Source organism: Carassius gibelio, chromosome B19 (genome assembly GCF_023724105.1).
Source record: "Carassius gibelio isolate Cgi1373 ecotype wild population from Czech Republic chromosome B19, carGib1.2-hapl.c, whole genome shotgun sequence".
Lineage (NCBI taxonomy): Eukaryota > Metazoa > Chordata > Actinopteri > Cypriniformes > Cyprinidae > Carassius > Carassius gibelio.
The window spans coordinates 31,697,459-31,724,786 of NC_068414.1; the positions used below are offsets into that span (position 1 = coordinate 31,697,459).

The window sequence follows — 27,328 nt, forward strand, 5'->3', positions numbered from 1 at the left end:
GACCCATAATGATAACAACCATGACACAGTTTTATGAATCTTTGATACAGAAGAATGATATAGTTAAAATCGCTCTCAGAATGATCTTTCCAGCTCATGAACGATAAAACATTTACAGCTGAGTTTAACCGAAATAAATACATTTTATATATATATATATATATATATATATATATATATATATATATATATATATATATATATATATATATATATAAAATTTACCAACATCAGACCTGATCATAACTACCAAAATTAATAAATTTTCAAAAATGTTATCATTTAAATGCCAGCTTGTCTACATAATACAATAAAATCACTATAATTGCTATATTATTAAGATTATTATGTTACTACATTTATAATTATTTTCTAAATATTAAATAAACAGAATACATTTTTACTGTAGCAACAACATTCATTTTGATGCATCATTATTTTTGTGGAGTGTCAGGTTAAAAAAAAAAAACTACATCATTCACACAAATTCTGAAAAAAAGTACTTAAGGTAAAATAGAGTTATGAATGGAAATAAGGGTCAAATGTTACAATTCCAATACAATTTGAACAAAATGTTTGCTGTTTGCATTAACACACACACGGGCGCGTGTGCGCGCACACACACACACACACACACACAAAACGTCCCTAAACTATGCACAATGTTTAAATCCTTAGCATTGAGCAATAATGAAAGTGTATTTACTTCATCAAGCAGCACTACAAACAGAGCTACTCAAGCCTGCAGGAGATGCTGTAGCCTGTTTAGGTTCCCATTCATACACACACACTACCTACAGACACAAAATAAACACAAGTTACCCTTACAGTATAAAGCTTATGAATGAGACTAGCTTAGCTTTTGTGCTTCATAAATAATCATCAAGAATGGTTACAGAAAAAACACAGTGCACAACCTTAGTCATTAAAGGAAAGCTTCAAACAATAATGGACACAAGAGCAATCTATGACCATATACACTGAAAATAAATGAAGCTGCCTCATTCTAATGGAGGCTTACATTAGTCCCTCATAAAACATTGATTTAACCTCTCAACCATGGCCAAACAAATCGAAATCCGTCTAGCATGTGGTCTTATTAAATGTCAGACCATACTTACCAATATGGGATTTTCCTGTCACACTTTTGACCACTCCGAGATCTACATCTGTACGGAAAACATTGTTACTGGCATACAGCTCTGATTACTGTGATCTACAATACAAAACTGTACCAAACCAAACTTTCAGTACTGTGTGAAGTGTTCTGCTTTTCATTACGCCTGCAGAGATGAAGGCTGTTTACATGGCAGCAATGGAAAGAGAAACGGTTTTGTTGTAGCGGTGGAGGAAGTTACCATTTTGTGCTACAGATTTACAAGCATAAACTGCTGGTTACACATTGAGATTATAAAATGCCAAAGCTGCAAAAAGGTTGTAACTGTGTATTGCTACTTTTTGTGTTAAATAAACTCAACTCAACGCCACTCTACTTAAATGGTATGCAAATTTGTAACCATACTTGTCAGCTATTATTCATGATTTTTATTTATTTGTTTAATAACTATTGCGGTAACCCAATGCTCTTTAAGAGAGACAGCTCTAGATTGGAATTTTTTTTTATCTCTATATATTTGCTGTAATTCAATGCTAATTTAGAGAGACAGTTCAAAGCTGACAGAAGTTTTAACTCTTTAAGTGTGCTATTTCTTCAAGATAGTGCTTTTCTGTAATACAGTCCCACCTCTATTATATAATATAAAAATTAATTAAAAAAAAACATATATATTGTATAATATATTATCATTTAGTAATGCATAAAATATTTAATATTTTGCAGTTAAGTTTATTTTTTTAATCCATTCAATATTTTAATGTAATTATGGAATTAGTTGTCAGCCAACATTAGTGATTTTTATATTTTGATAACCTTTGCCATAATCTCATGCCAACTTACAGATTATGACAAAAGATTTAACCCTTTAAGAGCAATATTTATTGAAATTGGGCAAGTAAATAAATAAACAATACACTTTTATCCATGCTGCATACTATACAGTATGCTTAAATTCACTTTTATACTTTTTAATTGATATTTAATTATTTTATTTATTCACTAGTATTTTTTGTGTCATATACCTGTTCTAATATTAACTATTTATCAATTTCCTCACTATTAATTCGGCATGAAATTAATTTGCTGTGCATGTATGAAACCTTCATTGCAAGCCTTCGAGGATGAGCAAACAGACACTAGACGTCTCTTTCAACATATATCCTAAAAACAGAAGTCTATCTCATCTGCCTTGACTCACCATTGATTATTTCATTTCTTTTTTAATTTTTATTTCATAAACATCAGTTCATGACCTGCTCCCCAACATCTCCTTCTTTATGTACCATATTACTAATCTTACAATATAGGTCATACAGTAGGTGACTGTAGTGAGGTTCAGTTTTGTTCAGTTTCCTGTGACACACAGAAGTGCAGAACAGTTTGGAGTTGTACAACACAAACAACACATATGATCTAAAGACGAAACACAAGTGTACTGTCATTAGGGCATGAGTCACAACTGCGCTAGGAAATATTACGCAATGGTCTTGAAAACTGTTGACTAAATTCAAACAAATGACTAGATTATACCTGCCATTTACATGACTGAGCATTTGCTGTTGAGTACATGTATTCACGACTACGCTGTTTCACAAACAGTATTTATTTCTTCAGAATTCAAAATTCTGAAGATCAAGACTTTGATAATTCCACATTCTCCACGAATCACTGTCATTCCACAAGATGCTTTCCAAAGAAAACCACTTTGCATATTTGATGCATGATAGTTATTTTGTTTTGGCTGTTTTATTGCATGGTGGTCAACTTTTTTTTTTCTTTTTTTTTTTTCAATTAAATGAATGTGCTATATTTTAGTTCATTTTAATATTTTATGTTTTAAAGGGATTTTATAGTGATAAATTATGTTTATGCCTTATATAAATAACTATTAACCACTTTTTTAGCCTAGACCTAAAAAGGAAATTTAAAACTTAAACTGTTGTAAAAAAAAAAAAAAAAAAAAAAAAAAAAAAAAAAAAAAAGCTTTCAGTAAGGTTTTGTTTGGGTGCAGTTCCAAATGTTTGAACTATGAAATTCACTTCCCAGTTGTATCCAGTAGGCATTCTTGACTGTTTTTTTTTTTTTTCAGGGCCATTTAACCTTTTTGAATCATGCCCATGATTTTGTGTTTGTGTTTATGTGTTCACATAGCACGAGCCAAAACCATTACCAAGTTTCGTACTATTCAAATGAACTAAAAAAAACTAAACAAAAAAACAAAACAAAACTTTGTTAGTTCAAAAACACAAAGAGTTAAACTACACATAAAAGCCAAAGTAGCTTCCACTGAAGAGCAGCACTTAAACTACATCATGTGCGGAAGGAACACACACAACAGGCCCATGGGGAGTCTTGTTTACTGAGCTAATGGGTTAAAGAGTAAAGGAGAGATCAATAATTGGGAGTATGCTTTCAGTCCTGAGAGTAGAGCCGTGTGCTTCTCTGTCCATTGAAACAGGCACATACTCTACACATATATTTTAAGAAACAGAAAGAAATTTAACAGAAGCAGTGTGGTTTAAGGTGTATTTTCCCCACAGACTGACACAATACCGGAAACTCTAGTATGCTGTGCATACATGACGTGTGCAATGCATCAACATGTAATTGTCTATGTACACACACCGTTTCTGTGCTGTAGCGTGTCTTGTTTAGTTTATTGCTAGTGTAAGAGAGCTGCATGTCCTCTACTGTTGCATTCCTCAGTAATTACCTCTAGCGTGTCCCGTCCTGCTGCCGCCTGTGCAACACACCAATCATCTCATGGAAAAGATGCTCTAGTCACATTAAGCTTTTAGACTGCATCTACTTCTATCACTTTGGGCCGGAAATAACTGTGGGGTTAATTAAATTTTTCTTAAAAGCCGACATTGGTCACACAACAACGACCGCAGATATACCAACCCCTTCAAATACCCACCTAAAAAAAACTGGAAATTATATTTAGCTTAAAGGGCACCAGACTGTTTGATGTTTTATAGTGTGACATTAAATTAAGCACATTTTCACCCCTTATTCTCGCTGATAATTATCAGCCTTTACAATTATTAGTAGTAGTATTAAAGCAAGCATATAAATTAAATGTAGTAACATACTATAAATGTTTATACTATTGTATAATATTTTACAAATGCATTTATTTAGCATTATAGTAAGGGGTGTAGGTATATTTTACAAATATAATGCTCTAGAGGGTATGACGTCACTTTTCCGCTGGAACACACCCTCAGCCGGACTGAGTGAGTAAAGAGCCTGCTGCATGACTGGATAAAACAAAGCATAATCAGTTTAGGTGGTTAAACTCAATATAATGTTCCTTATGTCCTACCAGAGATCCAGATATTGATATGTAGCCAAGAATGTATTTGTGCCCGATTTCAATGCCAGGGAAATACATGAAGCAAATTTGCATGTGAACGCATTTTGTAAATACAAAATAGATTGGTCTAAATCTGTGTGATCACTTATAACAATGTTATATCATCCAGCCCAAAAACTTATGTAGTATTAAAAAATACAGTTACGTAGAATAATGGATGGTCAATATTTAATTGGCGAGTTAATATGATATACTATGAATAGTGTATGATTTTTCCTCAAAATTCGACATATCAACATTAAACTGCAAATCCGTGTTTCGCATCTTATATGTATACTGATGGCTCATAAGCTCTTCAAGATTTAAAAACTACAAAATGATCTACAGTGGTGGCCACAATTGTTAGAACACCTGACAGATCTGAAAATACTGACAATTTTTTGCTTCCAAAACATGATTTAACTTCATAGTGTTCATGAAACATGGTTGCTCTGAGCACAACAAATGTCAGATGAAGTGAGTCGTCCTGTTTTTATCCACTTTTAACTTTAATATTTGGTATGTCCACCTTCTCCATCTCTGTGGTATTGTGTCAATATATTTCCTGAGAACTTCAACACTAATGTTATCCCGTGCCTTCTGCAACTCAACCCAAAGGCTTTCCTTTGAACGTACTATAGATCAATCCAGTTTATTTTCCAACTCACCCCAAATTTGCTGGATGGGGTTGAGGAGGCCAGTCCATTATTTTCAATGTTACAGCAGATTCCTCCCATCGCAGGTAGGTCCAACGATGGTTCATTTTATATGTGTTGTAATCTCCAATTCAACAAAAACAACTAAAACCTTAAATGTGACGCTGGAGCACAAAAGCAGTCTTAAGTCGCTGGGGTATATTTGTAGCAATAGCCAAAAATACATTGTATGGGTCAAAATTATAGATTTTTCTTTTATGCCAAAAATCATTAGGATAGTAAGTAAAGATCATGTTCCATGAATATATTTAGTAATATGCATTGCTAAGAACTTCATTTAGACAAATTTAAAGGTGATTTTCTCAATATTTAAATTTTTGCACCCTCAGATTCCAGATTTTCCAAATACTGTCTGATCCTAACAAACCATACATTAATGGAAAGAAAGAAAAAAATTTTTTTTTGTGGTCCAAGGTCACAAAAATGCACATTTTGGCCACCACTGTGTATTATACTATATATAATGGTTTTCATTTCCTTTATTCAAAATGTCATTTATGTTTTGGTCGTATTTTTGCGGCTTCATGAGATTCATTCCAACAGCAGTCTGTGGTGCGGTTCTGGCTTTGACCACATAAAGAGAGGTGGTTTGAATATTTGCAGGGATTTCAGATTAAAAGTTTTTCTTGACAACATTGTCAGTTGGTATTTGATTGTGTCCCACCTGAGGGAAGTCCTGCCAGATCTGATTATAAACTTCAGGTGCTACGCCTAATTAAGCAGCTGAAAGTGTCTCTTTTCAAATCACGATGCTGTGGTGTTTTAGAGCGTTCATTATCATGATGAGTGTCCACACTTGAGTTCACCGCAGTCTCGCTGTTTGAATAGAGGTTTCAGAGCAACACAAGAGGCACATAATCACTAGGCTTACGAATAGTTTTTGAGAGATGATTATTTGGCACGATCCATCAAGCTAAAACCCAAGACTTGATTTTTGGATGTTTCTGAGGAATGCATATTCAAAACATTCTCAAAAAAAGAAAGAAAAAAAGACAGAATTCAGAGCAGACGCCATGTTATTATAATGCAAAAAGTGAAAGCTGTGAATAAAAAAATAATTTTTCTCGACTTTTGAAATAAAATAATAGTGGTTCTAATATATTGGTTCTTTGTTATATTGTTTTCTTATGCACAACTCAACAATGTTAACACAGGACTTCAAACCCTACAACTGAAATCCCAAAATAAGTCTTGCTGAATTTTCATGAAGAGTTAACAATGACGATTTATGGAATAAAGGAGGGATGAACCATTTCCAGTAAATCTGCTGACTTGCTTGATCCAGTAATCTTTTAGATCATTAAACAATGACTAGCCTAACAATGAGTCAGCTTCCTATTAGAAGTCAAATTGACAGTAAATTGAGCTGTTCATGACATCAGTTTGTAGGCAAATCCTGAATGCATCTGTTCCCTCACAAGAACAGTGTTGGATTTATTAGTAAAACAAGGTCTGTGTTTAATATTAAAAACAAGCTGCTGTCAAGTTGCTAAACAAGGACTACAACTACCATAAGAGTTTCAGTTTAAATTGCTTAACAAATCTAAAAACAACTGTAGTCCTAACTGTTTACAAAATTCAAGTTTGAGGATTGACTGTGTGTAATTTAGGTTGTAATGAGAAAGTATCTAAGTCATTTTAACCACAGACCTTGTTTTACTCATAAATCTTAAGTCACCAGACATTCCTGAGGGAATCCATATCTCCAAAATGTTAGTTCACTTCCAGATCCCACATGGAAATGTTTTTTTTTTTTTTTTTTTTAGTTTGTTTGTTAAATGAGAAAAATATATTTCCATGACATACTGTAAACGGTCAGTGAAGCTCAATGGAAATATTTTTGAAATTGAAAATATATTTAGTTAAAGAATGTAATACAAATGTATATTACACGATTTATCGCTCCAGTCCGCTCTGCTAGCTAAAAGATAGTTGTGAAAGTGAACGCGAGCATCTCTATGTGTCTCTGTGTTCATGATGGGAAGTTAGTGCATGTTTAAACAAATTGTGCCATATATCATACACTGAACAATACGCCTACAATACTCGTACAAACCCGCCTAAAGTTTTAAAAGCTGAAAATGAAGCCAGCAAATCAGAAATTATCTCAGATTTGTTATTTCTAACACAATACAGGCCTGTTATTTCCCAGCTGATGCATCCAATTATTTACTGTTTAACTATAACTATAACTGTTAAAAACATATTGAAAATATAAAAAAATAGAAACATTTTCTGTACATTATCATAGGTTTGGAGAGTTGTACACACATTTAAAGTTTATCTGTCCTTAAAGTGACAGTTCAACCAAAAATGAAGAAATGGCCTATATAAGGGTTTCTGCAGGTCTTAAAGATCTTAATTCGCCCTTCACAAATAAGACTCTAAAGGTCTTAAATTCATAAAGTCATGCTATTAAATGTTGCATTAAATGTAAAAAAAAAAAAAAAAAAAAAAAAATCTTGTTTTCCAGTGCAAATATCCTAAAATTCTTACATTTAGTTTTAATCAGAAAATTCCAACAGTTTAAACTTTTTATTTATTGACTTATCATGCATTAATTAGATGCTTAAGTCAGAATGAAACTAATCCAGTTATTTGCTAAGAAAACTAACTCTTGGAATCCAGCAAAGGTAATGACAGACTTTGGGACTTGCACAAGCAAGTTGGTGAAACGTTTCGACAGTGGAATTCAAAAAACACACAACATCACTGTCATGCACCTCCTCCTTTCTGTTTTTCACACACACACATTCTAAGGAGCCACTACCTGTACATCTAAAATACTGGTTTCACACAGCAGACAAACAGGTTTGTAACTTAATAGAAGAAAACGTCCTCCCCTAAAAGCTTGACTGAGCGGAGGCAGAGAGACCGATACGGCAGAGACACAATGAGAGCGTGGCTGGGGAGGGGAGCTATTGTGTCAAGCCCAGGACAAGAGAGGGGCAAGAAGATAAAACCTGAAAGACTTCATTCTGAGGCCTCGGGCTGTTTACTGAACCGTGAGCCGGGATAGTAAAATACGATGACCGCACACAAACACACCCAGACCATGCACATAAACAACACACCGTACAATCAGGCCTGGGATGATTTGAATGGCTGGGTCTGGGCCAAATGAGCAGATTACAATATAAAGGACCTGACTGAGAGCTTTGTCATAGCAGGTTGTCACCTTCCTGACCGTATCACAGAATGAGATTTGTGTTTTATTTTATTGGATCAGTGAATGCCTCTGAACACATTCAAACGCAGGCAACACCCATGACAAGAATGTACCATGGTAACCATATAGAGTATACCAAAACACTAGGTAATACAGTAAAAAAAAAAAAAAAAAAGGAAAAGACTGGAAATTATTTGATGTATACTCTTATAATAGGCCTATTTGTTTTATTTAGAAACAGTTGGCCTAGGTGTAGTAATTTATAGTTCATTTCAATTTATTAAATCTTTACAAATAAACAAGAAAAACATTGCATTAAATGTCTAATTTAAAAGTAGAAATCCTGAAATAGGATTTTATTGTAAAATGTAGCTACTCCAATAATCGTATAGTATTATTTATGTGCATTATATGAATTTTTTTTTTTTAAATTTCACCCGTGACAAACATAAACATTTAGGGTGCTTTCACACTAGCTCTTTTGGTGCGCACCCAGGGTCGATTGACGTCAGAATTCGGTTCGTTTGGATGATGTGAACGCTGTCTTCCATACTCGGATGCGCACCCGCGAACCGTACCCGAGTCCGCTTAAAAACGGTGGTCTGGGGTACACTTCATGTGAACTCTGGTACGGTTCGCTACTCATATGAACGCAATCGTACCAAATCCCGGAAGTGAACCGCTTTTAATGACAAATTATTGGATTAAAATGTGTTTGTGTGTGTTTCACTCACTTTCCTGATGAGCGTGACTGACGCGCTGCAAGCAGAGAGCTGTACATCTCATTTATGTTCGCCTTCAACGTTCTTTAGAGCATTTTCGGTAACGTTACATCTGTTATGTACCGAAGCTTTATAAACAAAACGAACAGTTCAAAAACGTAATTCATAAAAGTGCAGAGAGTAATGATACCCATTTGCCGCCTTCTCCTGCGCTGTCGTTACCAAGCAACGGGGTAAACAGCTGCTGGACTGATGACGCAAGCGAACCGCGGTTCGGACTCAAATATTATAATATGAACACAGTCCAGCGGAGGCAGGGGCAGTGTTGCCAACTTCTTTCAATGGAAAGTAGCTAAACCATGCCTGAAAAGTCGCTAAATGCCGCTAGATGACGTCATATGCTAATTAGCATATTCATGACGTAAGTGCGTCATATTATTTTGCACTTTCTGTGCTCATGTACTGCATTTTAATGCAGCCAAATTTCTCAATAAAACATTTTTTTTATTATTATATGTTAATGTTTCTGTTGTCCGACAATGGAATTAATATTATAATGACTGAAAAGCGGTCCATTAATACTACATACCAGGTCTCAAAGATGTTAATCTCTGCACTAAAATCCTATTCACGACATTGTTTAATGAAATCACATACACATAAGATTAAGACAATGGTAGTACTGTGATTTTGGCTATACTTGTATGTAAAATAGAGTCGGAAGCAACAGAATATCTTTTTTAACTGAAAGTGCTGCTCCTCTCTGCTCGTTGAATAGAGCAGATGCAGAGAGAGAGAGGCGTGTGCGCACGCTGGGAGAGAGAGCGAGAGAGAGAGCTCGTGCTGCAGTACCGGAGAGTCTCAGAGACTAAATAAGGTCTGTCAAAAAAAGTCGCTAGATTTGTCGCTAGTCGCTTTTTTGGAAAAAAGTCGCTGAGAGGGTCTGAAAAGTCGCTAAATCTAGCGACAAAGTCGCTAAGTTGGCAACACTGGGCAGGGGGAGGGGGGAGCAACCGAACTCGGGTTCGGACCACGCAAGTGAACCAAGTGTGAAAGCACCCTTAGTTATTTACTTTTTACTTGCACTAAAATTATCACTTAGTGCAATGGCAAGTAATGGCAAGTAACACATTAAATAAACATTCAATTTCGAAGTCAAATTAGTATTTTCTTGTTTTGTTTGCCACTTTTTCTTTTTTTTTACATTTTTAAATTATAATTATTTTTTTGCCGATTTTTTAATGAAATTTTTATGGCAAACACCTCAGTTTTTGTAGCTATCTATCTATAATAATTTAGCCTAAACTGTGGCTACCATGGTATGTTCTCACTATTCAGAATAAAAAAGAAACCTACTGTATAAACATACTCATTCAGGCCTTGGATTAGATTTCTGAGGAGATGATAAATTGTGCTTTATGGCCAGTGCATACTTTGGTTTAGCGCACACATTCATGCATCAGTCAGGGAGTGTTGGAGAAACACCAAAGCCTCAACAGAACAGCAGGCGTGGCGCTCGCAATTCACAACGGCCCGGCCTGACACTGACTAAACACACATTTGTTTCTTTTTTGACATTTACATTTATTGAATGGGTGCACACATTCAAGACGAGTCTCCCACAGTGAAGGTATTAAGTACACCTCAGCTTTAAGGATCTTTCTGTTGACTAAAGGCCAATGAACCTACTCAACTGGTCACATATGAAAGGAGACCTGTGCAATTCAACACAGCTCCTTCACACCAGCCCAGGAACAGTGATAGTAACCTCCATGAAGAAGTGTCTTCAATAGGAATAAAAGAACTGTAAACAACATTATGATGTAAAGCCCATGAAATTAAAACGGTTAAATTGAGATTTATACATCTGAAAGCTGGATAAATAAGCTCTCCATTGATGCATGGTTTATTAGGATCTGACAATATTTTCAGATGAAAATCTGGAATCTGAGGGTGCAAATTTTTTTTTAAGTCTTAGCAATGCATATTACTAACCAAAAATTTACAGTAGGAAATTTACAAAATATCTTCATGGAACATGATCTTTACTTTTTGGATTTTTGGCATAAAAGAAATCAATTTTGACCCATTCAATGTATTTTTGGCTATTGCTACAAATATACCCCAGCGATTTAAGACTGCTTTTGTGTTCCAGGTTCATATACTGTATACAATATGCATTTATAACAATTAAGTCTTTCATTATGTACTACACAGAGTTTTGTCCAAACATATAGTTTCTATTTGTACCTTTTTTCTAAGAGCACAAAAATGTACGGTCAATTTAAAGAATTCTTACTAAAATGGGTGTTTAACTTGTTCCTGTACGCAAATAAAAAAAAAAGCGAATTGATTTTTAATTGACGATTTTTATTATTTTATATTCTGTGGCGAAAGAACACTTTTTGTAAGAAAAAAAGAGATCAGATTCAAGTCTTACAATTATTATTTTCTTGTTAATCAATGAATGACACAAAAAAGTTGGGCAGTTCAAACATTCTTTTTTAAACACACAACAGTTACATAAAAGCAGAACGTTTAAAAAATAAATTATATTAAAAGAAACATTGAGCATTTAAAACATGACTGCACTGCACTTTGAGAGAATATAAACACCCAGTAAACAACCTGAGAACATTTCACAAATACATGTTGTTTGGTAACTATTCCATTAACTTTAATGCACTGAACAGTATTTGTGCACAAGAACAATTACTTAAAAAAAAAAAAAAAAAAAAAAAATGTCCATTTCAAATTTGACATTATCCAATTGCATTTGAAATTCTATCTATCCTATACAACAACAAAAAAAAAAAACATATTTCACATTCAATACAACACCTAGCTATTGCAAAGTACACAAGGTTAAGACGTTACCGTCTACACACTGTCAGATGAGATCTGTCTCCACAGTGTGTTACAGTACAAACTAACCCTTAATTCAGTGTATCTGTGCTCAGACTCGTATGATTACCGGTCTCTCCACATCAACAGCCCAGACCACTAAAAACACACATGCTGCCAGAGATAAAACGGTCTACAGGTTTGCAAGGAGTTATAAAGCTCAGCATTTCATATGATATTTGTACGTTTTAATGCTAAAAGGGAGTTCAAATATAGTTAATGAATGTGTTAGTGTGTTTTTGTTGTCGATTTACACATATATACAAATATATTAAGATGGTTCTGAATTGTGTTAGCGTACATCTAGTGTTAATGAAAGAGGGGCAAGAACATGTTATAAATCAGATTAGCTCATGAATATTATATTGTTCACCTCATAGTCCTCACTGGAGTGGAAGCTCTTTTTTATATTTAGATGTTTGTTCATTTAGCCCATATGACAAACAATATATTTTTATGTTAAGATTATATTATACAAATTATACAGTATAATGTTGTTATTTTATATGAATAATATAATGAAATATATTTTTCAAATTGAAAACACATTCTGTTTAAACCTTCAAATATTACATTATATATTTAAAGAGGCAAAACATGAAAAAAAAAAAAACTGTTACAATCCAAAATTTCTGTTGAATGCATTTTTGTATATATATATATATATATATATATATATATATATATATATATATATATATATATATATATATATATATATATATATATATATATAATTTAGGACAATATATAATATATATTGGAAAATATATTTAGACTTAAAATATAGAACAAAAAATGTCCCAGACATATATAGAGATAATTAACTGAAAACTTATTCAAAATATATTTCTTCATTTTTCTGTCATTTATTTAACTTTCAATTTTTCAGAAATGTATTCTCAAGTACAATTTCAAATATTTATTTGTAATAAATTGGAATATATATTTTCCATAAAGGAGCAGAGGCTTTTTGCTTTTTTTTCAGCCATAAATCTTTAAATAAAGTTTATAAAAAAAAAAAAAAAAATGAAGGGATTCATTTAGAAATCTCTAAAAATGAAGGGGAAATACCAGGAATAATGGCTGCTTCGTCCCTTATACAAACAAACAAGAAAAGACAAGCTGAGATTCTATATAGATGCATCTCAATCTAAAGAGATCGGAGTAACAGATCACTACAAGTTCTTCGAAATCCATGTCTTGGTCAAAGAGAAAATCTAAACAATGATGGAAAGAATCAATATCAGACATCTGATGATAAGAGAAAGAAAAAAAATAATGCTCACATGCCGGAACGCAATAATCGGCTTAAATCAGCATATTAACACTTTTCGGATTTAATCTTGAGATATGTTTGTCAACTCAAGGTGATTTAGAAAACAGGCCTGTTTTAGAAATCCACTGGAATCCTGATTACAGCAGGACGAATGGCTGTGGGGACGCCCACGGACAGAGTAGCAATTTCACTGCAAAACTGTGGTATGTCATTGTCCGCAAAAATGCATTTTTTTTCCCTGCTTCCCGAGTTCAAGCATGTTGGATCTCGCCTTACTCTTAAAATACAATATGTACAGCTCACTAAGACACGTGGGAACAGACGAGGGGGTTAAAAAAGTGTAGCAAACCATGGCAAAGGTGTAAGAAGCTTTTAATCTGGAAGGCACACTTTGCCATGAATGACCTTCCATCGACAGCTCAGCAGAGCCTTCAGCTTCAAGTCAAGTCGGCCCTGTATATCTTCTTTGCCTTGGGACATCCGGGTCTTAAAATCTCGATGTTTCAGTTCCTTGTGGGTGCGTTGAGATCTCAAACACGTGATGGTCTCGTCACTCCTCAGTGCATTTCAGGGTGGATTTTGTTACCCAAAACAGAGCTCTTTCAATCTGACCCCTGTGATGTCAAGCCGAGCTGTCGGTTTAGGGTCAGGTGAAGCATTGAGAGGGTGATGGAGGCTGGATCATGTTTCTTGAGGAACAAAGGAAGCTGTCCACTTCAGCCAAAGGAAGGAAGAGATGCAGATAAGTGTAGACGGTCTTGCCGTCTATCGTGTCCTTAAGATTGGGGTACGTTTGCACGGAGTATAACAATAGACATTTCTAAACACGTTGAGCGCCTGAAAGGGCCAAACCTTCAGTATTAAGTCACTTGTGAGGGCAGTTTTTCCAGTTGCCTTGATAGAAGGTTTTTGCAGATCAAAATGAGTGATTAATGGCTGAAGGATTGCTCTTGAAGATATGCTCTGAGGAAGAGATGTACATATCTGGTTACCCATGTAATGGATTTGTGAATGAAGACTGACAATACTTTCAGCACATCGACGGCACAGGTATTCCCCGTTTCCCATTAAAATAACACAACGGCAAGAGTAAAGCAGGCTTCTATTGCAAAAAGCTTCCCACACCCACTGAACAGACACAAAAACTAGTTTTCTTGCGACAGCAGAGCCACTCCTTTGTTGGTCCTTCAGATCGAATAATATCCCTTCTTTCTTTTTAAAGCATATCTTTGCGAAAGGGTACAGAGTATCATGCAGGAAAGTAAACACCCTGAAGACATTGCATAGAGCTAGCATGGAAATCAACAGGAAATGAAGCTAAATAAATAATGTTATGCTATGCACTTACCAGGTCACTTCACAGCAACATCTCGCTTTAATATGGAGATGGAATGCTGAAGAAAAAAACGAGGAAATAATTACAACATGGACAGATTATAATATATTATGAATGTATGAGATAAACCACAAGGTAAAGAAAGAATGGGGGGTAGTCACTATAGGTAAACACAGAAACAATGAATCTGCACAACTAAAATAAAACCTCACAAATTACTGTGAACTCCCCTTACTCATATCATGAAATAACTTGGGCTAAAAGTCTATTTTTAATTAGCTTTAACTATTTTTATTGATTCAATTCAGTATTCAATGGGATATAACTGCACTAGCATTTGGGTTGGTAAGATTTATTTATTTTTTGTCATGTTTTCAATAAACTTCATTCTGGCTTTGCATTCTCAGCAAAGTTTGACTTCAAATGAAATAAGGTAACTTAGAAAGCACAAGTTTGGGGTGGTGCACACATGATGTCTAGGAAGGTGATTCACAATCTTTTGGAACACAGCCAACGTTGTTGCGCAATCATTAAAACCCTGTTAGTTGCAAACAAATTACACATTTTATGTTCTTCTGGTAATGTGATTACAGAGTGAAGAATATATTCTTGCAAAATACATTTCTTTGTCAGTGACAAAACAATCTGAACTACTCATGCGATGACAAATAGGCCAAGCCCTCATAGTGTTAATGAGACTTTATTGACATGTGCAACAGATAACAGAGCGAAATAACCAAGCAACAAGACAGACAGTTGTGCAAGGCTGAAACTGCTCCAGAAACACTCACAAGGTTAGGACGGTGAGACGTGTGTGGACATGACTGACATTCCAACCATATTTCTCAATGATCTCCTTTAAACTGTACTTCTAAATCCTTCATCGACATACACCAGAGATTCGGATTAAAAGATAATTATATAGCAGGTAAATTAAAGTAGTTACGTCATTTCCTTACACATGAATACTAAAGTCAATCAAAGAGGCTGACATTTAGTCTCAAATTAGAAAAAGAAGAGAGGTCCTTCAAATATTTCTTATATATGCATATATATTTATTAAAATAGCATTCACAACTGAGGCAGGATAGACCTTAGTGTAAATACTTAATTTGTAATATATTATGAATGAATGCACTAAAGTTGTACGTTATCTATGACAGAAATCATAAAACAAATGAAGGGGAGTTTGCCTTCACTGCCTTCCAGAATACATTTGTCACAGATGAAAAACTCGAATTGCAACTTCCAGCTAAAGATCTGATACATTTTGAGGGTAAAACTCTTTAGATCTTTACACAAACTTTGCATTTCAGAAACTGAAACACATCTAAAAAATTACAAAGAAATGCAATGTACCACCTTCACCTGTGGTTTTACATGCAATGTGTGTGTGTGTTTGCATTTCTGTGAGTCGTGCTAGTTTCTTATCACATCTCTCTGTTAGGCTAATCAGTTTCATTTACATACGCTATTCCTCAAAGCTTAGTTTTGCATTTCCAGTATTTCCTGTCCGTTCCATTTGCTGCTACACATGCTATCAAAATCCATTTAGGTAGGAACACAGGCCTTCTATGAAATTATCGGTATGAAGCTCCTCTTGTAGTGATTAGAGGTTTGTCTAAACAAGACCGATTTTTACATGTACTATCATCTATCTGATAAAATCAATGTCAAAGTTCTTCTAGACTAAATTTAAAAAACATTGTCCTCTAGTTTCTTTATCATCTCAGCACAAGATAGGAATGTAAGCTGCGGTCTGCTTTCAGAGTCAAGCGTAGAAAGGTTGGGTGTGAAAGGCTTGGCAAACAGACCTCACCACTTTGAGTACTTGGCGGTAAAAGATTTGAGGAAGGAAAGAGTGTAGAGAAGAGACAACTATTGATTTTAGAGCACAAAGGCAATAAAACGCCCATAGAGCAACAGTAAACCCAAAAAATAAAAATTCTAAATTTTAAGCGTGTTGATATTCCAAACGTTCCAAATTCGCTAAAAAAGATAAAAAACATCAGAACTTTCTGATATGGAATATGTGAGTCATACAAGTCAACTACTTTTAGTTTTTCTTCCCTGTTTGGGTTTGAAACAGGTTTTTGAATGACGTGACTGAGTAAACAATGACAGATTTTTCAGTTTTATGGTAACTATTCCATTAACAGCCCATGCTACGGGTTCTGTACAGTAAATCAGCATATTAAACCGATTTCTGAAGGATCATGTGACACTGAAGACTAGAGTAATGATGCTGAAAAGTCAGCTTTGCATCACTGGAATAAATTACATTTGAAAATATCAAAAACAGTCATTTTTAACTGAAATAATATTTCACAATATTGCTATTTTTCTTAAATGCAGCTTTGAGGAACATTGGACAAACATCGTACCAACCCCAAACTTTTCAAATGATACTGATGAATTAGTAGGATTACATTAACAAACACAAATGCTTAACTAAATTCAGAGTTACATACCACAGACAAGACTGAACAATACTGCCACATTATTAGCACTGTACCATCACACTAACACCACAATAAAAGACAGTGGAGTCACGAAAGAACAATAATCACTTCATTTCATTTTAAATAGCCTCTTCCAATGTGCCTGGAATGGAATCAGGAAGTGGCAAAATGCATCATATCCTTTCTGGCAATTACAACACATGTGGGCTGAAGGCTTACTGATTGATACTGTTATGTGTAATGTCACCGAAACCACACCCGTATCCTGTCAGGTCAAGATGTTAAGTGATGAAGTTATTTGTATGTACTGTCATCATGTCATTGCCTAATTATTAGTTTTAAACATCTGAGGATATAAACAAATTATAAGGATGGGATGGGGCGACATGGAGAGTAAAGATCTACAAGCTATGAATGTGAAGAGAAAGAGACAACTGACTGCTTTTGAGGCTTAATGGTGATTATCATACAAAAATCATTAAGAATCAAACCTACATTTATAGGCACTGGATTCATGAAGGTGACAGGAGGGTAGAAGAATGAATTTTAGACTCACTCTGTGTTGGACTTTTTGTTGCACTTTACACAACAAACGATGATGATCACGGCCAGAATCACGGCAATTACAATCCCAGCAATTGCTCCACCAGACAGGCCCTCATCTACCGTACCGACCTCTGCAAAACAGAAGGTGTTTAGATTATTATAGACCAGACACACACACACTCCACAAACACAACAAATGAAAATCACATATTGTGTCTAAACACATAAACTATCATGCTGCAACACCTGCATATGGCCGATAATTTTAACCACCCCATAAATGTGTGCACATTATTTTATTCAGAAAACAGGCCAAACTAATTGGGGAAACTAACTAAAGTTTTTAGTATTATTTTTATTTTAACCAAATTTAAAAAAAATAAACAAATCAATAAAGAAATATCATTATAATACCTTATGAACTGTAAAGTATTTAAATAAATACTACTTAGATAGTATTACAATACATTATATACATAATAATACTATATTAACATTTTATAATCATATTATTAAATTATTATAATATATGAAAATGTAAATTAACATGATAAACAAATATTAACTTATTACTGAATTAATAAGTCTTGCCAATATATCAGTATTTGAATTACAAAAATTCTAAACCGATAATATCTGTACCGATACTATTAGATTTTATGTTTTGAGAGCAAAGAATGGGAAAGAATTGCTGAACTACCACGTTTACCTGTGACTGCGAGATTGTGTGTTATTTTTTTCGCGATTCCTGTGATAGAGTTGAATGCCTCGCAGGAGTACGAGCCACTGTCCTTGACACTGGCCTTGTCAATAATGATGTCTGCCTGGCTGATGTTCAGTAATGTATCATTGAGCTTCCATGTGAATACACTGGGAGGAAAAGAGTCTGCAGAGCAATTTAATACTGCACGTTCTTCAAACTTTACCGCCTTCTTCCCTTCAATTTTCACCGCTACTGGACCATCTGAGGGACATCAGAGAGATTGGCTCAGTTAGAAAGGTTACATTTACATCAGAGCAATGCAAACAAACAGTCGTAAACTGAAGCAGAAAGGAAACCACCACCATTTGCAAACAAGATAATGTTTAATGTTTAGACGAGACAACAAAAGAGAGGTGATACATGAATCACCATGTCCTAAGCAGACATTTTAAACGTCACGTCTGGTTGGGTCACAGTGAATGTTGATTATTTGTATGTAAAACCCTTTTTTAAAGTTGATTGCTTTATTTTAATTTAATGCAACAGTTTATGTGAGAATAAATGCACTGTATGATCGTTCACTGTGAAAAGCATCTCACATAAACAGTATTTCAATGAATGTCTCCTTTCTTGGATACTTACAGCTGACCACCATCACATAGGTGCTTTCGTCTTGGTTGACTTTGTTCTTCAGTTGGCACTTGTAGTTGCCAGCATCCTCTTTAACAACTTTAACAATGGTCAGAGTTTTCTTGTCAGCTGAGAGAATTACACGGTCACTAGGAACGACAGGTTTGCTTTCCTTCAGCCATTCTGTGCTGTCAGCTTTACCAGCAGCTGCTGAGCAGGTGATGTTAACCGTGCTGTTGCCATCGATGAGAAGTGATAAGGAGCTGGAGATATTTGTTCCAGATAAGGCCTCTAGAAGAACACAACAGAAGAGAAGAGAAGTGGTGCTTTGAGAATATGGACCCTCTTTACAAGGTGAAAAACAATTCTAAAGTTCACCAAGGCTGCATTTATTTGAAATACAGATATATATTATTATAAATTAATAATAACTTTTATATGTTTCAAAACGTAACTTATTTGTGATCATACTGAATTTTCAGCATCATTACTCCAGTGTCACATGATCCTTCAGAAATCACTCTAATGTGCTGATCTGTTGCTCAAGAAACAATTCCTATTTTATATATATATATATATATATATATATATATATATATATATATATATATATATATATATATATAAACTGATGTTCTGCTTAATATTTTTGCGGAAAATAAAATAAAAAGAACAGCATTTGTTTGAAATAGAGACCTTTTATTGTCGTTGTAATGAAGCCATGCTGAATAAAAGTATCAATTTCTAATGTGAATATTTTACTGTCACTTTTTATCAATTGAATTAATCCATGCTGAATAAAAGTATCAATTTCTTTCAAAAGAAATAAAAAAAACATACCGACCATGAACTTTTGAATAGCACTATAAACGGCACACAACTGGGATTGGACATTTTAAACTTCATTTAGATGGTGGCTTACATTAAAAGGCGCAAAGACAATCCTGGCCAGGATTTCTAAATTATCTTTGTTTTACCATTGTTTTCAGACCTGCTGAAGTTAATGACTAGTTTGACCAATAGCGTGCAGGCATTCTACAAAATCGACCAATGGAGGCAAATATGCGTACATAATTTATGAGCACTGTAGAAAGCATGTCAATAACAATGAAAGGATTTTAAATTACAAGATTACAAGACATTTTAGACAATTGAGAAATCCCGGCCAGGACGTGAGTGGAAAAAAACAATCACCTTTCAATCTGGCCGCGTGAAATAATCTCTCAATGGGTTTTCTCAACAAAATCTCTCACCATAGAGTTTACTTTTGACCATCGCCTTCTCTGGCACTACTCTCTTGTTTTTTTCAGACATCATTACTGTGGAATGTTCCAGTCTGATTCAGACTCATTGCATTTACCAAATACCTGCAACTCTACCATTTAGCACATTTTGTCTTCCACTACACTGCTTGTGTTTTTAGTTTCGGGTAAGATACATTAACAGCTGCATATTAACACTCAAATCATCTAGAAAAAATGCATTCTTCATATTAGATCGTTAAATCTGTTTTGCATGAACAGTTTGCATTGAAATTTTAAACAAAATCAATGACACAAGAACTTTAAGATCAACCCTGCACTGACAGATCACTCACGGTATACTGTGAGTGAAACCTTAACCAAGCAGTACCTGCCCAAACTCTATGTTACATCAGACCATTTGTATTCTGCTTTCTTTAGTGTGTGGGTTTCACACACGTGGAAACACCTCAGGGGAAGCACTGTTCTTTACAAAAGCCACAGAGCCTGAGACCATGGGTTCAGAAGCCATGCACAATCAATCTGCCCTCAATCAAAGAAAGCAGAACATTCCTGTAACTTCTACCCACTAACATGAGCCGAGGCAGACCTCAGAGCAAAGCAGACGAACAGGTTCACTTTTAAGAAGGGTAGCCATTTTAAATAAAAACAAAGAGACAAACAGCTGTTGCTAGGTAATATAAAACAAAAGTATAGTTCACCCACAATTGACAATTTTGTCATAACGTCATTTCAACCTTGTATTACTTTTTTGTGTAACAAAGGACAAATTCTGAAGAGTTACCAGTTGACATTTTTTTTTACATGCAATTACAATGAACAGGAGCCTGAAGATTTCAAGTTTTTCAACTAATGAAAATGCATCTTCGCATGACTTATACTCTATATTCAAAATCTTCTGAAGCCATGCAATTGCTTCGTGAGAAATTTAAGTCATCATTTAAACCGGTTTTGTTAACCAGGTCAATGAATAAATTTAAAAAGGACCATTAAACACACGAAGAAGAGCTTTTGGAAATGTCAAGATTGTTTTTGTGAGTCTCTATCCGTTTCTCACTTAAAGTTATCGTAGGATTTTGGAAGATATATGCATGAAATGTAGGACATGAGTCTTGTTTTATGCGGTCTTTGTGTCGTTTTTAAAGTTTGAAAGCCTCAGTTCCCACTCTTTGTGATTGCAATGGAGAAGTGCAACCAGCAGCAATTCACTTTTTGTGTTCCAGGCAAGAAAGTCATGCAGGACTGGGATAGCACGAGTAAATAATGACTTAGAGTTTCCATTATCTTTTCAAAGCAAATATATGTGTTCCTCTTCCAGAGTACCCACTTTTTAAAAAAATTTTTATTAATCCTCATCTCACTTCTTGGCAATTAAGTCACCATGGTAAAGCATGTCCATCTCTGTACTGCTCCACTGCTAATCAAAAGATTTCAATGGATGTCTTTACTTGCACTCTTAAAAACAATGGTGGCTCTATATATTAAAAGGGCCTCTAAAAGGCTTTTCTAAAATAAGAATATCCATATACAAATAAGGGTATTCAAATACAAAATATGCAAGAACATCATTACTGTAGCTTACATGGTCAGTGATTTTCTAAAAAACATTTATAATTATCAGTTTAACTTGAGAATTTGAATACACACACATACACACACTTATATATTTATAAATAAATAAATATAAAACTTTCTCATTGGTTCTTAAATGGAAGAACCAGTTATTTAGTGGACTGTAGGCTATGCATTTGCATTTACTCAGAATACTGTAATACTGTAGTAGTACTAGAGAAACACACACAACTGATGAAACTTGTTTGTATTCAAAGCATCTGACTTTAGGTTTCTGACTTACCCAGAACAGACACCACAGCGACCTGTGAGGAAACGTAGCGATTGGTCTTTGCATTGAAGGCCACACAGCTATAGTTTCCACTGTGTTTTTCCTCTAAACTGGTGAGAGTAATGTTGGCCGTGGTCTTCTGAGCCATCGCCTCACCATTAAACATCCACTGGAGCTGAGCAGGAGGGTCAGACTGGGCTGAGCATGCAAGGGTTAAATTAGAGCCTTTCTTGAGAAATGAACCTGTTGGAGTTTGTGTCATGACGACATTCTCTGGGCCATCTAGACAGACATGAGAGAAAGAGACGATAAAAAAGAGGCACAAGCAAAGGTTAATAAAGTGCTTGCAAGGCAGCTATGTTTTATGGATTTTTGCTAAAAATTTCCCAATCCTTTTTTTAGGAAATAGAATTCTAGTCTTTGAAAAAAAAAGGCTTAACAATAAATATAAGAATAAGTTTTTACTAGAAGAAAAACATCAAACATTGTGCCATGTTACACCATTTCACATATTCCATTTGATCAAGATATTGTAAATGATTATCTATAGATGAAGATGATGTATTTTGAGTATCTGGATGTGGTTATAGTTCAGGCCAGTGAATTCTACTGCAGCTCAATTATTTTATTTTATTTTTTTGAAAGCACTGAGAGTCTCTGCTGCAATGCATTTACTTTATGACCACACTATGCACTTCAAAGATATTTAATCTGTAAATGCACACATGCACAAATAAACCATACTTTAACACTTTCATCCTCTTCCTGCTGTTCACAGACTCATTCACTACCCTATTTAATCTAAGCTTCAGAACCTGTCTGTACTAGAAAATCTCTTCTGATCGATGCTTTCATGTGTTCTTTCTAGTGCACACCTTCTGCAGAGACAAAGTGCATATAGTAGAAACAAGACAATCTCAACATATCTCCACTAGCACCAGAGCTGCTGTGGTAAATTTGCAACTTTACTGCAAGTACTTGTATGCACAGAATTGTGTTAAATTATGTGAATCACATAATCTTTTTTGTACAATTAGGATTATTACACTAATGCACTAATGAAACTACTGAATTCAGATGATAGCTGAGGAAGAGGCTGAAATTAAAAGTAACTTACATTCATTTAAAAACAGTACATTCTGACCAAACCTGGACAATAACATTTTCTAGGCACCTAAGTGCAAACCTTTAGTTAAAAACAACGTAAATGGTGACTGTTCCTCACACAAAGACATTGAATGGCTTTAAACTGCTTTTAATATAGTGCAGATGTTGTGTGCACCCCTCATGTTGCTTTTTGTCTAGCTTTAAAGACATGGTCACTATGAATGGTCACTCCATGAAAAGTATTGCCTCAACAAAAAGGTTACATCATATGGGCTTGGAACAACATAAGGGTGAATAATCAATGACAACCTTTTGGCCGAACTGTTCCTCTAAGGCATTTGTGTATTTGTCTTAGATTAAGCATGTGTGGGTGTGATCAGGTACGTACAGCTCACAGTGAGATTGAAGGGAGCGCTGGTCCCGGACTCCAGTGCGTTCTTTGCAATGCAGAAGATGGGTCCTCGCAGATCTGTACGGCGAACTTCAGCGATAGTTAGCTCATTGCCGACTAGTTTCATATGTGTGCCATCCCCCACCAAAGGGACTGAACCGTTCAGCCACTGGTAAGTAAAGGAGCCTTTGGCAGAGCAGGAAAGAACCACGGTGCTGTTGAACTCTACAGGTTCAGGTATATTGGACGAAATCTTGACATCAGTTATGGGTTCTGGAGAAAAAAAGAAGAGAACCATGGATTGGGTTCATTCAGAAACATCTTTGCGGTTGCTTAGACCTTCCCAGGGAAAGAAACCTAAGGTTAAGTGCCTTGCTGAAGGGCATAATAGTGACAGGTCATGACTTGCTTTTTGGGCAATCCAACCAACAACCACTGGATAACCAACCCTTAGATTTAACAACATACTGTACATCATACATCAAAAAAGTTTCCTAAACAAATCTAAAATCTCTGTAAATGATTTCAAGTCAATGGATGAATGTCTTTAAAATGAATCATATTGCAATATGTTTAAAGCAAGTAACAAAACGAGTCATCACTATATTATCCATTTGGGTTGATTCAATCATATCATTCATCGTTCTCTAAAACCTAATGCAAATTGCATATTGCCTAAAATTAACCTGAAATTAACCCACTGTTCAGTTGTGAAATTAACTGTTTTTGTGATTCAGTGCAGCACAAGAACTGCTATAAAGTTTACTTTTTGCATCCAACTACTGCTTTTAACCAATTCGTGCAGGACTTGAACCTTTAAGCTTTCATTCATCTTCAGACCTTCAAACACTAGGCTTCTCCAACATGGTGTCTAGTCTGTAACTATACAGTATACCTGAAGATTACACTTTATAGTCAATACTTACCAAGAACCTCAAGATCAATCTGTCCGGTCAGTGACTTTCCCTTGACAGTGACTGCAGTGAGAATATATTCCCCTTCATCCTCCTTCACCAGCGGCCCGAGCTGAAGCTCACATGTTGTTTGATTGTAGATGATTCTGTTGGTGTATTTCTCCTCAATGTTATTGGTGTTTGAGGATGGGACACTTGTAATTATCGTTGCAATTTCTGTAGCTTTGTTGAAATTCCACGTTACGGTTAGAAAATCCTGTGTTGAGGTGATTGTTGTCTTGAAGGTCACATTTTTACCTGGTTTAATGAGGTAAGGAGAAATCTAGATAAAACAGCCCTTCTAAGTTCTTAGAAAAGTATCTAATATTTTATGAATAGCTTCATACATTTTTATAAATATTTTGATTTAAAGAACAAACAGTGGTGCAACCATCTACTGAAATTATACTCAAATACTGTCCTTGCACCTTGAAAAAATGTGAGTACACAGCAGGTTTTCCTCACGTGGCAACAAAATGGCTTAGTTATGCCACACTGAGTTTGATTTGGTAGACATTTTTCAAGTAAATATAATTAAAACTATGATATTATATTCTAAAATAAATAATAAATTGTGGTAAACTTATAAACTATCAAATTACTTACACATGTTTTTTATTCTCCAAGATTTCCAGACATTTTTAAAATGAACAAATAACAGAAAACAAAAACACACCGAACCAATGATAAACCATAGATCGACTCACCGACAACGCCTTTCTCTTTGTCGGTGACAAGCGGGCTGCCCTCGGAACAGCATCCTATTAGAGGAACGATTTTCAGTCAGGACACTTAAGCATAGAAATTTAACTTTTTAAATCGTAAATTAAACTACATTACACATTATGTCCTGATCTAGGCTACTGTTTAAAAGCTTTCAATATTTAAAAAATACAACATTTAAGTTTTTGAAATGTAAAAATAAAAGAATACATGTGCTAAGTGACATTTTTGTCTTAATTTGTATTTATCTTACCAAGAGCGGCCAAAATGAGCAAAGGCAGCCTAAAGTTAGAGAAATCCATATGGAGAGATGCGAGTCCCTGGAGCGACAGACAGGAATGCGCGACGGTGAGACTTCTCTGGAAGAACTTGAGAAAGTTAACGCGACACACCCAAGCAGTTTACCCGAACCCGCCCTGTTCAACCTGTACTCTTCCGTTCTCATCACTGACCGAGCTTCAGAAAGGTGAACATTGCCCCCTAGACTTCATTTGTCACTGGCATTTTGTTTCTTACCATTTTAAAAGCACGCAGCAGGTTGCATATTTGCACAGAATACTTAATCAGAGAATGTAAACAAACTGTCAGTATAAATTAAAAAAAATAAAAAATAAAATAAAAATAAAAAGTTTTTTTTATTATTATTAAATAAACATTAAATACAAAAGTAAAGTAAGAACAAGATCAGGCTGTTGTATTAACACTACAATAGCTATATGCACATACAAATAAAACATGAATAATAAAAATATTTAAATTTGATATATAATATATATATATATATATATATATATATATATATATATATATATATTGAATTGAAAAATTGAATATATACTGTATATATGTGTGTGTGTGTGTGTGTGTGTGTGTGTGAAAATAACTGAATGATTTATTTATTTATTTTATGTGTATTAAAACTTATAATAAAATAAAATAAAATCATACTTCTAAGGAACAATTGCAGATAATATTAAACTATACTTTAAAGTCTAATGTGGGGATGGGCATGTATTTTTTGCTTCTACTGACTCCTAGTGTCAAAATGAGACACTTCATGCTTCCATATGGCTGTAGCAAAAAAAAAAAAAAAAGCAACAACAGTTGGTAATGGTAAATTGGTATTAGTGATTTAATTTTTACAAGCAGTGTCTTAGATCAATGTATTTACATTAGTGCTGTCAAAATTAGCGCGTTAACGCATTCGATTAATTTGAAATATTTAACGCGTTAAAAAAAATAACGCAATTAACGCGGTTGCAGTTTTTTTTATTTCCAGTTGTGGCCTATGTGTGTTCAACGTGCAAAGAAATATGGATAAGACCAAGGAAGGACTTTTAGACGGAAAGTTTCAGTATAAAACTCTGCCGGATTACTCTTCAGTCTGCCACAAGAAACATTTTCATTTAGTCTGCCACAAGAAACAGCAACATTAAAATCATGAACTCAAATGTCATTGTTTAAAAAACAAAAAAAACAATGACTGTAACAGTGCGTAAACCAGACCTTTCTGTAACGCTAACGTTAATAAGCTTAAACGAAAATAACGAAATAATTGTGTAGCGGAGTATTTTTTGTACACAGTGCCGCGAACTGTCAATCACTCCTGTGCGCGTGCATCACTGTCCTCCTCGCAGCTGCAGCAACTTGCGCTCTCTTCATCAAGCTTTAAAACAAAAAGGGGACAAAAAGACCATATTGTCTTTGTGCATAGGCTATAGATTAATTAGATAAATGAATATCTAAATTTGTGCCTTGCCGTCTACGGTATTTTTTTAGACCTTAGAAAAAAGATGCTGCAGCCAATGAACAGCCAGCGGGGGCTGCAGGACGACTCAACATCCGCAGACAGTTTTTAATATTTATCAGACAATAAATACTCAAGATTTTGCTTTAGTATAACTCACAACGAGTTTCACACACCTTCTCCGGCCACTTTGAGTTGTTGACACTTAACAGTGGGAAAAGCGACACATGCGCTATTCACTTGTGTAACTTAAGGGTGAATGGGTAATGTAGTTTCTGCTCTGGGTGGGATGAATAAGGAAGCTTGCAGGGCTTGTGAAGGGCGCTCTGAAAATCGGCAGTGCAGGTAAAAGATTAAAAC

At 34.9% G+C, this 27,328-nt stretch overlaps 1 protein-coding gene across 1 annotated transcript; it reads right to left on the minus strand.

Annotated features, from left to right (window-relative positions):
* Positions 1-12,724: 12,724 nt before the first annotated feature.
* Positions 12,725-25,609, minus strand: si:ch211-264f5.6 (carcinoembryonic antigen-related cell adhesion molecule 1). Its single transcript, XM_052585014.1, has 10 exons — positions 25,475-25,609; positions 25,206-25,259; positions 24,472-24,756; positions 23,543-23,818; positions 22,060-22,329; positions 18,955-19,233; positions 18,319-18,573; positions 17,620-17,740; positions 14,614-14,659; positions 12,725-14,228 (listed from the first exon to the last, which is right to left on the minus strand). Exons 1-9 carry the CDS (start codon positions 25,521-25,523, stop codon positions 14,641-14,643), a joined length of 1,608 nt encoding a protein of 535 aa, XP_052440974.1. The 5' UTR covers positions 25,524-25,609; the 3' UTR covers positions 12,725-14,228; positions 14,614-14,640.
* Positions 25,610-27,328: the final 1,719 nt, after the last annotated feature.